Source organism: Accipiter gentilis, chromosome 31, assembly GCF_929443795.1.
Source record: "Accipiter gentilis chromosome 31, bAccGen1.1, whole genome shotgun sequence".
Lineage (NCBI taxonomy): Eukaryota > Metazoa > Chordata > Aves > Accipitriformes > Accipitridae > Astur > Astur gentilis.
Window position 1 is genome coordinate 7,994,529 of NC_064910.1, and position 12,325 is coordinate 8,006,853.

General features: G+C 37.3%; 1 protein-coding gene across 1 annotated transcript in view; it reads right to left on the reverse strand.

Annotated features, from left to right (window-relative positions):
* EIF5B (eukaryotic translation initiation factor 5B) overlaps positions 1–12,325 on the reverse strand; it is a 37,598-nt gene that overhangs the window by 18,150 nt on the left and 7,123 nt on the right. Inside the window, exons 2-7 of the mRNA XM_049834595.1 lie at positions 4,813–4,938; positions 4,636–4,720; positions 3,586–4,237; positions 2,883–3,103; positions 2,548–2,698; positions 863–958 (exon numbers count right to left, since the gene is read on the reverse strand). Coding sequence (XP_049690552.1) covers positions 863–958; positions 2,548–2,698; positions 2,883–3,103; positions 3,586–4,237; positions 4,636–4,720; positions 4,813–4,938 — 1,331 coding nt within the window. The remainder of the gene's footprint in view (positions 1–862; positions 959–2,547; positions 2,699–2,882; positions 3,104–3,585; positions 4,238–4,635; positions 4,721–4,812; positions 4,939–12,325) is intronic.

Sequence of the window (12,325 nt, forward strand, 5' to 3'; positions counted from 1 at the left end):
AAAATGAAGGCATACTAATGAACTACACACTCTTGCTCTACTGTTCCATATTAAAAAAAAACAACAAACCCAACACTAATACAATTCAGATAAGCACCATTCTCAATTCTTTATACACACTCTTTAAGTCGTAAGTAGCCATGTAACACTCATGTTGAATGTAAAAAACAGGTAAATTAAAAAAAAAAAAACAAAACAAAACGCAACCTTATGCAAGGAAGGTTTGGGTTTTTTTTAAAGTAAGGAATAGCATTGAGAAGAGCCACAGTAAAACCCCCACAGGAAAACCACGAAGCACAAAAGTAAAAAATTTTAACACATTCACTCTATGTCTAGCTAGTGCAATAAATTAAGTTTTCAAAAATGCAAGCTCTCTGAACTACTCATGCTTTTTTTTTAGAAAACTTTTTTTATATACAAGAAAACAAACAAAAAATTGTCTCCAACTTAAAAGGACTAAAACTACGATCAAACCCCTTTCACCCTGCGACATCAACTTAGACTTAATTACAACTCATTATTACTTATACTACGTTGTATTTAACCTACATATGCACACAAAGCATTCAGCCTCACATTTGTAAAAGGCCTTTACATTCTGCATGTCTCCAACATTTAGAAATTCTAAAGAAAATACCCTGGTTAGGAAAAAAAAATAACAGCCAAGTAGATTGTAAAACAAAGGACTAAGTGAGCAGCCTTCAGGATTCTAATACATCAGCACTTGCATATGGGGGTAGGGGTGTCAAAAGAACCTCACAGGCACCCTGAAGCGCAATTAGTTTAGGATTATCTGATTTATTCCACAAACACTTCCAGAAATGTGACTAATCTATTAAGTAACCCTATATGCAAACCACACCTTCTTTATTTTCAGGCTGCTGCTGCTTCTTTTTCTTTTTGTCTTCATATATTGGCCTCTTCTTTGGCACAGAGTCTTTGGATGGCACTTCAACACCTGCAAAAAAGAAATTGTTAGAAAGAAAATCCAGGTGATTAATTACTAAACATAAGCTCTGGTTTAAATGAGGAACATTTTCCAAAATCACACAGTGGGGGAAGAAAAAGAGTTGGAAAGTATGGTCAAAGCATATTTTATCTTTCTAAAAAGTTTGATTTTCAAAAGCTGCAAAACTTGAGCAAAGTAGAGTTCTTCAGATACTCTGAATGCTCCCAAAAAGAAGTTAGATTAATAATGGGGGGGGGGGGGGGTGGGGGGGGGGTGGGAATACACCCCCCCCCCAAAAGTAATCTCATCCTAGACTCCAGGTTTAAAGCAATCACATACTTATACAGGATTTCATTAACACACATACCTCAAGTTTAACAAGCATATGTCAATTTAAGGTCTGTTATGCTAAAACTCACTTAACACCAGTCTGCCAATCATCCTACTTTCAGACAATCTGAAGCAGTTAAGAGGCACAGCTCTTCTTAAAAGCTTAAGATTGTTTACTAGATAGTATTTTCCCTTTTGCTCAATGTTGGGGTTGTTTTGGTTTGTTTTTTTTAACAACGTAGATGGTTTTAGGTATTAAAATAATGCCAGGGTCAATTCATCAGGTTCACCTTCACCTCACCAGAAAGACAGCACTGTAATGTTGGAAGGGATTCAATTAAAAACAGAAGTTTGGTGCAAAGACAAATTAATAATTTAATTACTGCCGCACCTTCTGAAACATTCAAAATTCCTTCAGATGCTGTGTGATTTACAGTGTAGATTTGACAAAAATCCAATTGTAGCAGCACACAAATAGACGGATTCCAATACCTACAGCAAGGCGGAAGGGAAATGGCCTTTGTGTATGTTTAAGAGCTCCAAACATTTTACTAGCTACAGAGATTTCTACAGTTACACATCCACCTACCAGCAAAGTGTCAGACGGTGTTCTCTACAAATACAAAAAGAAGGCTACTCAGCACTCAGGAATTCATTTCTTTCCTGAACCACAAACAAGTTACCAGGAACTTATATGGGCTTACAATACATTGGATACATTTACCTCATTGCAATGGAAACAGATTATATTTGACAGAAAAGCAGGAAAGCTCCTACATACCCTTTTCCTGAAGAAAATGCAAGAGGACAATATACTGTTCCCATGGACTAGCTAACTTGAAGCAAAACAATGCACTTGCTTAAGCGAGCATGTGAATTAATTCAAAAGGATCTAGATCACCGGTCTTACAAAATACACAGCACAGCCTATCTGGTTTTCCTGGCGTTTGGACTAAGCAATGGAAAGAAGTGATTTTTCCTAAGTTCCATAACTAACATCTTTAAACCACAAGTGGAATGTATTAAAAAGTTGGATATTTAAAGTGTAAGATAAAAATATACAGACATTTAAATCTACTTTAAAAAAAAAAGGGGGGAGGGGGGGTGGGGGGGCACACACACTGCCTTCCTTGACAGCAGAGCAGCTTGACATGGAATTACTCAGTATTTGCCCTCCTAGCTCCAGATCAAACAAACACACACAGAGCAACAAGGAGTAGGATTATTATTTTTTTCTAATTATTATTATTTTAAACTTTACTGCTTACCCTGAGCTTGGAGTAGTTTAAGAGTAGCCTCTGCTCTGGCTCTGGCTTCTCGTTGAGCTTTTGTTAAAAGTTTTCCCTCCTTCTTCAAACGCTCCTTCCTCTCTTTTTCCTTCTGTTTCTTTCTTTCTTTCCTCTCTTGCTCTAATCGTTCCTAGAAAAAGGTTTAAAAAAAAAAAAATAGTGGAAATTTTAAAGCATGCTTTACACAAAAGCTGGCCATGTGTATATTCTGTTGGTGAGAAACATTAAGGACTAATCAACCAACAGCACCAGCAAGGGTACAGGTTAAGATTATCCTCTCCTTTATCCTATCCTCAGAGTAAGATACACAGTACCTCCTCTTTGCGCTTCGCTTCTAGTTCCTCCAGTCGTCTTATGCGTTCTTCCTCCTCTCTTTTTGCCCTTTCCTCCTCCTCTTTCATTTTAGCCAAGGCTTCTTGCATAGCTTTAACCGTGGCTTTACTGGGACCCTTTTTCTTCTCTTTCTCTTTTTCTTCTTTCTCACCTTTCTTTTTTTTCTTGTCTTTTTTCTTTTTGTCCCCCTCATTGTCATCAGCTATAGAAAGAAAAGGCATACATTCAAAGATCCCAGAAATTTTAAAGTTATTCTAAATACAATTAATGTTTCCAATATGATAAATAACACCAAATGAGGAACACTTTTACTGGCTACTACATAAGCACTTCATAATGAAAAAAAAAATACTGTCTCTTAAGTTACAAAGTCAGGGCCTGAAGTCTTAAAGTAACAGAATAACTGAGAAGTGAAAAATGTATGTTTGCAATACAGAACTGTAAAAATATATCATAATGAGAATTCACCACCTGGCTTTTGTTTTCCCATGTACCTGAACAAACTACAGGCCAGAAAAAACAGCCACATGTGAGCCAACACAAAGAGGCAAACAAGACTACCAAGTGTCCAGTATTCCAGATTGAGAATAAAGCACCAAATCATTCTCACTGCCTGCCAACTCTCTGGCCCTCTTACAAAAGCTACAGTGTTTAAATTACAGTTTTAGAAACTATGTTACAAACCCTCTGCTCCTGCAGGAGTCTCTCCTTTTTCCCCAGGGCCAGGGGCTGCCATGACTTCAGGAGAAGCCTTCCCTTCAGCTTTTTTTTGAGCTTCCTTTGGCTTTGCTGGTTCTTTACCACTTTCTAATTCTTCCTTCTCTTTCTGCTTCCTCAGTTTGGCTTTTTCTTCCTCACGTTTTTTCCTTTCACGTTCTTTTTTTTCTGCCTTCTTCTGAGCCACTGTTTTTACTTTGAATGAAGGTTCTTCTTCATCATCGCCACTTTCAGCAGCAGGAGTGGACTTTGGTTTTTGGTTTTTCTTTTGTCCTTTTCTAGATTGGGAGACTTCATCTGATTCATCACCACTCTCACCTGTAGACACTGCCCCTGCACGGTCTTTGCTTTTCTTAACGTTAGTTTCATCTTCTTCTGACAGATCATGCTTTTTATTTGACTTCTGAGTTTTCCCTTTGCTTTTCTTAAGCTGTGTCTCATGATCATCATCATCACTGCCAGAAAGCATGTCTTGTCTTGCTTTCTGAGTTTTTTTAGATTTTTTATCTTTATCTTCCACTTCCTCACTGTCATAGTCATTTTCCAGATTAGCTTTTTTACTCTTTCCTTTCCTTTTTTTATCTTGTTTTGATAAGCTTTCTTCATTGTCATTTTCAACCTGGTAATTAAACAATTCAATAATCAGCCATGAAAAATCACTTGCTATTGTGAGCTAAGAATTAGCATCCAGAGATGTCAAGAAAAACTTCTCTTATCGAAGACAAAGTCTGAAAGCAATAACTATTCCTGCTGAGTGTACGACACCTCAGCCCACAACTCAAATTTATTCTGATTGGCTTTGAATAATTATCAGCATGAAGACATGGCTTCTGGTAAAATCATTCACAATTGACTTTACCATGAAAATACAATCAAGTATAATTAAAAATATACGCTAGCTGCATGTTTCACATAGGAACTCCAGCTACACCACAATGCTACAACTTTCCTGGGACAGAGATATCTCATATTTCAACTATTTCCTATTAAATAGCCCACCTCCCTTTCAGTGTTCACCTTTCCTGTAGAATGTTCCCTGTCAACTTTCCCTCCTTGTGCCTCTATTGAAAGTTCTTCCAGCTCCTTCAGGATATCATCTTCACTAAAATAAGAAAGAAGTTATGGTACTTAAGTAACTGAGTTTTTGTATAATGGAATAAAATAAGATAGATAGAAAAAAAAACCCAAGCTTACTCAAAATCCTGTTTCTTCTTCTCTTTTTTCTTTTTGCCTTTGGATTTCTGAGGCTCTTGCTCCTTTGCAGCTCCTGCACCTTCTATCTCAGCAGCAAGGGCATCAATATCAATATCATCTTTTGCACTAAAATGCAAAAGGAAAGCGCCGTTATCAAGGGTTCAGATGTTAAGTTTACATAAGTAGAAGCCATCTGCATAAAACAAACAAAAGCTTCAAAATGTAAAATCAATCACAAAACACAATCAATGCAGGGGCAAAAACACATTTAACAAACCATTATGCACTATTACCTTATTCCATCCATTAGGACAAAAAGGAAAAATCTTCACACATGTCATTTGGTTGAAGGGAGGTGGAACAGTAAAATATGTTCAGTTCTTGCAATACTGACTTTAAAAGTTTAGATGGGAGATTTGATAAAACTTCTTGGAAGAACATACCTGGACTGTTTCACTTTGTTCCCCCAAAAGATAGATTGTTTAGACCTTCAAATCATAGTGGCATTGATAGAAAAGCAGCCCCCACAATGAAAGTGTAAAAATGAAGCACAAATAGAAGAAATCTTGCAATTTAGTAACCATGAAATTCTATTAAGAACCACTCATCTGCTCCTTTAAACACCCTTTAAAAAAAAAAAAAGCTACCGTATTTTTATTTAGCAAATAAGTGGAAGTTCTTCACAGCTTCCAACTTATGATGTACCAGTTACCTATGCTTTGCCATCAGACTGAAAAGTTTTATTCTTATCTTTCAAGAAGTCACACAGAACACAGTTCAGCCCCTAGCCAGACTCAAAAACAGATCATAAAACATACCAATGCAGTGAGCACACAACCATTTCCACCACTTGCCTTAGTGTTACCTCTTCCAGACCTAAAGACAGCCAAAAGAAGTTTCACGAGGCATCTGCAATATGCATCCTTCCTTATTAAATCTTCATTATATCAAGTTTATCTTTCAAAAGCATTTTCTTTTCTTGCTATATATAACCTCTCATCTGCAACTGAGCAGAAGTGGCTTTTTTCTTGTCCTTTATCAATAGTTGTAGTTCAGATGCACTTTTTTCTTGACTTGTACCACAAGAATTGAGCAAAGACTACGTCTAGTGTCCAGAGGTTTTTCTACCTAATCATACTCAGAATACAAATTTAAGAAAGGAGACTTACCTATTCCCTACTTCACACTTAGAACTTTGCTACTCAGACCAAAACTGGTCTATTAAAGTAGCAAATATTAGGATGCTACTTTCCTCACAGCTTGAAGTTTCAAAACCCATTTAAATCAATATGCTATTAGTATCTCATCTAACTCCCTCTTGGATATGTGGGCAGAAAACTGTTCTTTGTTTCACAATTTCACTGTCTTAATTATTATTACTGACTTAAGACTAGCCAGGCAAAGGGTGACCCACCAAATACCTGAATCTATATCCAGAAAATAAGGGAAATAAATTTCTTCCCAATTCAGGACCCCCAAGATATCAGCCAATTCTAAACTACCAGAGCTTCAGCCTTGCCAGTTTACAAACCCAGAAGTTGAATATTAATAGAGAAAATCAAGTACATACTTATTCCTTTAAAGAGTCTGAAATTCAGTAAGTCTAAGTTGTATTTCCCTTTGCCAAAGGCAAGGGCCAAGAGAATCATTTTACTAAGTGAATGCTGACATTCACAAACCCATTTTATCCCAAATATCTGGCATAAGCAAGTCACTAAACACTGTCTGTATAGCACAAATAAGCACAATAGCACAAGTAAGCAACAATGCACATCCTTTTGTTTTAAAGGCGAAGATTGATTATTTGTATTTTTAAGGTCTTAAATTTTCTTCTATATAGACTAAACAATACAAATAAAAAGCAGCACAAAGAAACACTTCACTATACAGCATCTTCATTATCAGAGATACTTACTTTTAGTCAAGAGAAGAAAAAACATGCCTTGGATATACCTAGTAGTACTACTTATGTGCTGACATGATAAGTAATACATTTCTCAAAGAAATGTAACTCAAATAGTTAATGCAAGATTTCTAAACCAATCCCCACCTCCCCAAAGTGGAAAGAATAAACTTTTTGGCCATTTCCACCTTAAGAACAGCTGACTTGATGTTTCAGCAATTTTAAGAGCTGTTTTTATAAGCACTTTAACTGGCTGTGTACCGGGGGCAACATAGACAGCTGAAATAAAAATGTCAACAGTCATCTCTACACCTACAGTTAAAGCCCTAATTATCAGGCTAACTATATTACATCTAGGCTCACACATAGGCCCTCACACTTCTTTTTGCATTTAGTGCAGCATATCAGTTTATTAAGCACACTTGCTTATTTCCTTCTACTCTAGGAGTTAATGGAGAAGACTGAGTCAAATCCAAGCTTGAAATAGTTTGAAGAGACCAAAATATAAGCTCCACTACTACTTATTCCATAGCTGTACTGCTCCCACTACTACAGGATCTTAACCATATGGTTGTAGTGATATTAAAGAAACAAGCCTTTAAACAGCTTGTATTTTACAGGGATATTCTCAAGACTGACTTTTGACATTGCAACTTTGCAGAAAGTTATGCCCAAACATAAAATACATGGTTTTTATGCTGCTAGCAAAAGAGGATGCTTATGGTACCTTCTGTTTTCCAGGATACAGGCTTTAAGGGGGTGGGGGTTTATTTGTTTTTCAACCCACTTCAACTGAACCTTGAAGAAGAAAACTTCTTTGGGAAAAAAATCTCTCAAATCAAAAACCGAAAAAACTAATTCATAGATATTAAGCTTTAACATCCACCAGGAAGAACAGTTTAGGAATAATAATGAAGACTGTTCAGCTGTCACAACAGTGGCATAGTAGAAGAGTCTTTCCAATCTTGAATTCCAGTGCTTAACAGTCAATGGCTTCCAAGAAATCTATACTTTCCACTACCTTTCTATTTACTAAGAAGTGACACAGCAGGCTTCAAACATTTGAGCCTTGATGAAGTAAAAAGTAAAATTAAGGCTGCACTTGTATATACAGCAATATATACAGAACCGAAAAGCAAGAATATCATTGGAAAGCCAAGGAATTCAAATATTGGCTTCCATTACTAAGAGGTTATTCCCATGCTGACTTTGAATTTCCTTACCTTTTAAAACTCTAACAATATTCCACTAGGATTTCATAATAAAAGAAAGTTGAAAAGAAGACTGAGAATGTATGCTCCCTCCCTTCCTGAGAGATTCTTACGCCATAAGGAACACGCTGCACTTAGATACATAACAGGAGAGCTTCTTTCCTATTGGTATTGAAAGATACACCTAGGAACTTTTTCCTGTCAACTTTTTAAGCAGTCCCATGTTTCAGAAACCCAAACACTCTTGCAGGAACATCCTCCTCCCCCAAGTCCTCCAAAAGGTCTCCACACAGCCTCTCTTGCCCCTCCATTCAGGACAAGGGTCCTAACCCCAACTTTTAAGAGTGCCTGATACAGGAACCTGAAAGCACCAGTATGCTGTTTTCAATTCTGACCTTGAACTGCTTTTGCACGAAGACTTCATATTTGCAGCCTCACTACCTTAAGCCATTCAAGCTCAATGCTTTGGACTCAAAGGAGGCTTGCTGTTGATCAGGTTCACACACCGAGATAACCAGTCCCATGTTTCCCCAGCACAAGAGGCTCAAGGAGGTCTGGAAAGCATGAAGCCGAAAGCAAAGTGCTACTGCACTGCTGAGAAGGGGTTACAACCCTGATTCTCTTTTGTCTCCCTTTCAGAAATGAAGGCTGAGCCACCTTTCTTATTCACGTACTTTTGATTCCAGCCTCTATTTTTGCTGCCAGATATGAAAAGACTTCTGATATTGCTAAAACAGCATTTCAATGCAGTAAGCGACAGCAAAAGTTAGGTGTGTGTACTTCACACACAAACCAAAACAAGCAATTTTCAAAACATTAAATGGCTGCAGACATTCCTCCACAGAGGTCTGTGCCTAATACAGGGCAAAATCATGCAGCGGTAGAAGACACAGCAGTCAGGCTAATTAAAGGAGATGGCAGTAATCAATAACAAGTATGTAGAGATCTCCACATTTCAGATACCAAGCAAAACTATTTACCTTTAAAATTCTATCACTGATTAAAAAAAAAAAGTGTTCTATATTTCCCCTACACAAGTTCACTGCCTTTTCCCATTTAAGCAGGATTACAGCAATACAAGACTTGAAAATATTCCAGAGCATTTTAAAAGTAGCATACAGAAACATTCACATACTTTATACTGAAAAATATTGACCTTACTGCCCTAGAAATGAGATTAAGAAATCATCTGTTCCCCAAAAGGCTCCCAGTAAAAGTTGTCTGTGTAGACTACTGAAAACCTGCATTACATAGGGAAAGCCACTTATGAATAGATTCCTAAATATTCACTGGGTCACTAGTTAAATGCTGTGTTAGCACACCATTCTGTACAAAACCAGGATTAAATATACCCAGATCATCCCAAGTGTTTGGAGATTTTTAAGACAGACATAAGCAACAAAGGAAATTCAACACCTCTCATGCAATCAAAGCATCAAATCAGGCCAGTGACAGAAAGTGAAAAGTCCAAAACACAAGCTAAACTACTTGGTGTTACATGTTAAGCAAAACCAGTGACAAATAAAGCTACAATCCCAAATCCTGCCTATTAGAGAACATATGAAACATTTCCAGTGTGAAGATTAAAGCAGAGTTAGGAAATAAATGAAAAGCTGTCACCTACCGCTGCTCAGTCAGATGTAAAAGATGGCCAGTAGCTCTCCTACTTATAAGATCCCACACAGTTGCAAGCTATTGAGTCAGAAAAGTGGAAAAACCTCGTGACTAATAGATGCATGGTCTGTAGAAAAAACATCACAGTGTTTCTCTTGCTAGTACAGCAAGGGAACAGCATTTAAGACTAGAAACCCTTGGGGGGAACACCACACATACAGAAAAAAACCCAGCTATTACATAGCATCTGCTGAAAAAAAAACCACTAAAATAGCACATACCTTAAAGGCGTGGGGCTTTTTTTTTTTTTTTTTTTTGGGGTGGGGGGGGGTGGGGTGGGGCGGGGGGCAGGTCCTTTAAAACCTGAGAAACAAGCACAGGTTTGGAGCAAGTTCTTTTCCTGATGCAATGACCTGCAACAGCCAGAACCTAGAAATTCCCTATGGAAGCCATCATGAAGCCAGAGTTCATCCTAACACAAGCTTTGATTTACCAATGTTCAAGCTTACCTTAATCCTAGTTTCCACATACTAGCATTTGCTTTAGTCTTTTAAGGGCATGCTTCGCCATTTTGCTTACAAACGCTTAAACTGTAAAGTTTCATAGTTTCTAACATTTTTGCACAATTAGCAAGATGTATTTTTGAAGTTTGAAGTTTTACCTTTTCTTTTGCAGTCTAGGATATTACAGATGTTAATTAGTGCATATTTCACCAGAGCAAAAGTTGTCATGCTCCAAATCAAGATTTAAACTTACAATTCTGAAATAAAAAACAGCAGAGCTTCCTAACAGTATTTCAGAATAGTTACAAGTACATTTTAATTACCTATCACCTCTCTCTTACACGTAAGGTTAAAAAAAATGACTCCAAGTACTGGCACAGTTCATATATTCATCACTAGGGATTTTCACAGTGTGAAGCTTCCATACTAAGGACAGATACTGCATGCAACAATCTCTGTAACAGACAAATCTAGGCATTGAAACTTGAAAGACTTCCTGGGCATTGCCCTGGAAAACATGGCCAAATGTGGGGAAGACAGGACTACAGCTATCGAAACAAGAGTCAACAGACTTTTAGCATTTTTCTTTGCTCAGTGAACTTCTGCAGCTGAAATGCATAACTGCCTTCCTTGCCAAACAAGCTCCTCCAGCTTTCCATGCAGGTTCTAGTGAAAGACACAGCCTTGCAAGACAACTGACACCAACAGCATTTCACAGGTACTCTTTGATAAGAGAGGCATATTATATTAGCAGAACCACCAGCAAACATGCATATTTTCCTCACGCTCTTTCCTAAGACCACACTTGTTATAGTACCTGCATTACATAGCCCCAAAAACAGGGCAATATTTCATTATAAATAGGGACCGTGCATCTACATGTGACAGAGATGGCATCCTGACTAGGCAGCAGTAAGATAAAGAGCAAAGGAAACTATTAATCCATACATGAACTGAAAGAGTAGAGCAACAGGATTAATTATCAGTATACAAAGGAGCTGAGTTGCCCTCATTTATATCGATTTCACTCTACTGAAATTAGTTAAATGAAACTGGAGAAATTAAACAGAAGAATTCAGCTTAAAATGAGAAGGCGGCCTTAACTACTGGAAATCCAACATCCAGTTTTGCAAACAAAGCCAACAGGATAACACTCTCCTGCTGAAACCAAAACTAAAGGATACACGCAGACTCAAAGATTACAAGTACTTTTTGATCCACTGCACTGACCGACACAAATATGATTACTAAAGCTTGCCTTCATCTTACAGCTGAGATAACAAGCTAAGTCAAATTACACTAAACATATTTTAGTTCGGATTGGTTTTAAGCTGTCTCTGTGAAGATAAAGTTCAAATGTCAGAAAACACTGTACAATTAAAAACAGACAAAAACCCCACACACATTCACGTGCATGAAGCAGAAGAGTCAGTAAGTCCACACAGCAAGAAAGTTGCATCACTACTGTGAACTCACTGCCCACATTCCTACATAATCAGAAGACTCATTTTTGCTGAGGCAACTTTGGAGATATTTCATCATTTACATGACACCAGCTCTTCTAACCACCTTCAAAGGAACAGCACTGTCATTAAGTCATGTTCTTTTGCTAAAAAAAAAAAAAAAGCCCTTGAACTTCAAAAAGACTGAAAAGAAGCTGAACCATCTGTTTCCATGTGTTTAGTTTTGCAATAGTTTTAGAGCAATTGAAACTAATACTTTTAGACAGCTCTTTACCATTATTCCCCTACAGCACCTTACCCATCCCCTATATATGTGGGTCATAAGCCTGGTAATAAGGATGCATTTCTAAATACAAGCTTATGCAAACTTAGCAAGTTACCAATGCTGAATGGCATATTTGTAGTTGGTTTTACTTGTAGGTATTAAGATAAATTGGCATTCTGTCTTCCAAAAAAAGTTCTTTTAGAACAACTGGTTTAAAATGCTACAGAAGATAAATCAGTTTGGAAGTAATTATTTAATTGTTCAAAACCACGCACCACTAACTTGTTCTTTAAGTGGGTTATGAAATTGAAAATGCAAGCATCTGCTGGCTCAGCAAGGCTATTCAAAATATGAAAACAAAGCCACGGCCTTTTTCTCATTCTTACCTATCAAAGAACATGAACACCACAAACTTTTTAGTGTAGAAGCAGCCACCTTGTTTTTCCTGCTGAAAATATTTAAATTGCATATGCCAGAGACAGCCTGAAATTCAGGAAAGAATGAACTGCATGCCTTAGCCCAAAAAGTGAAGGAGTGATCACATGAGCAGCAGC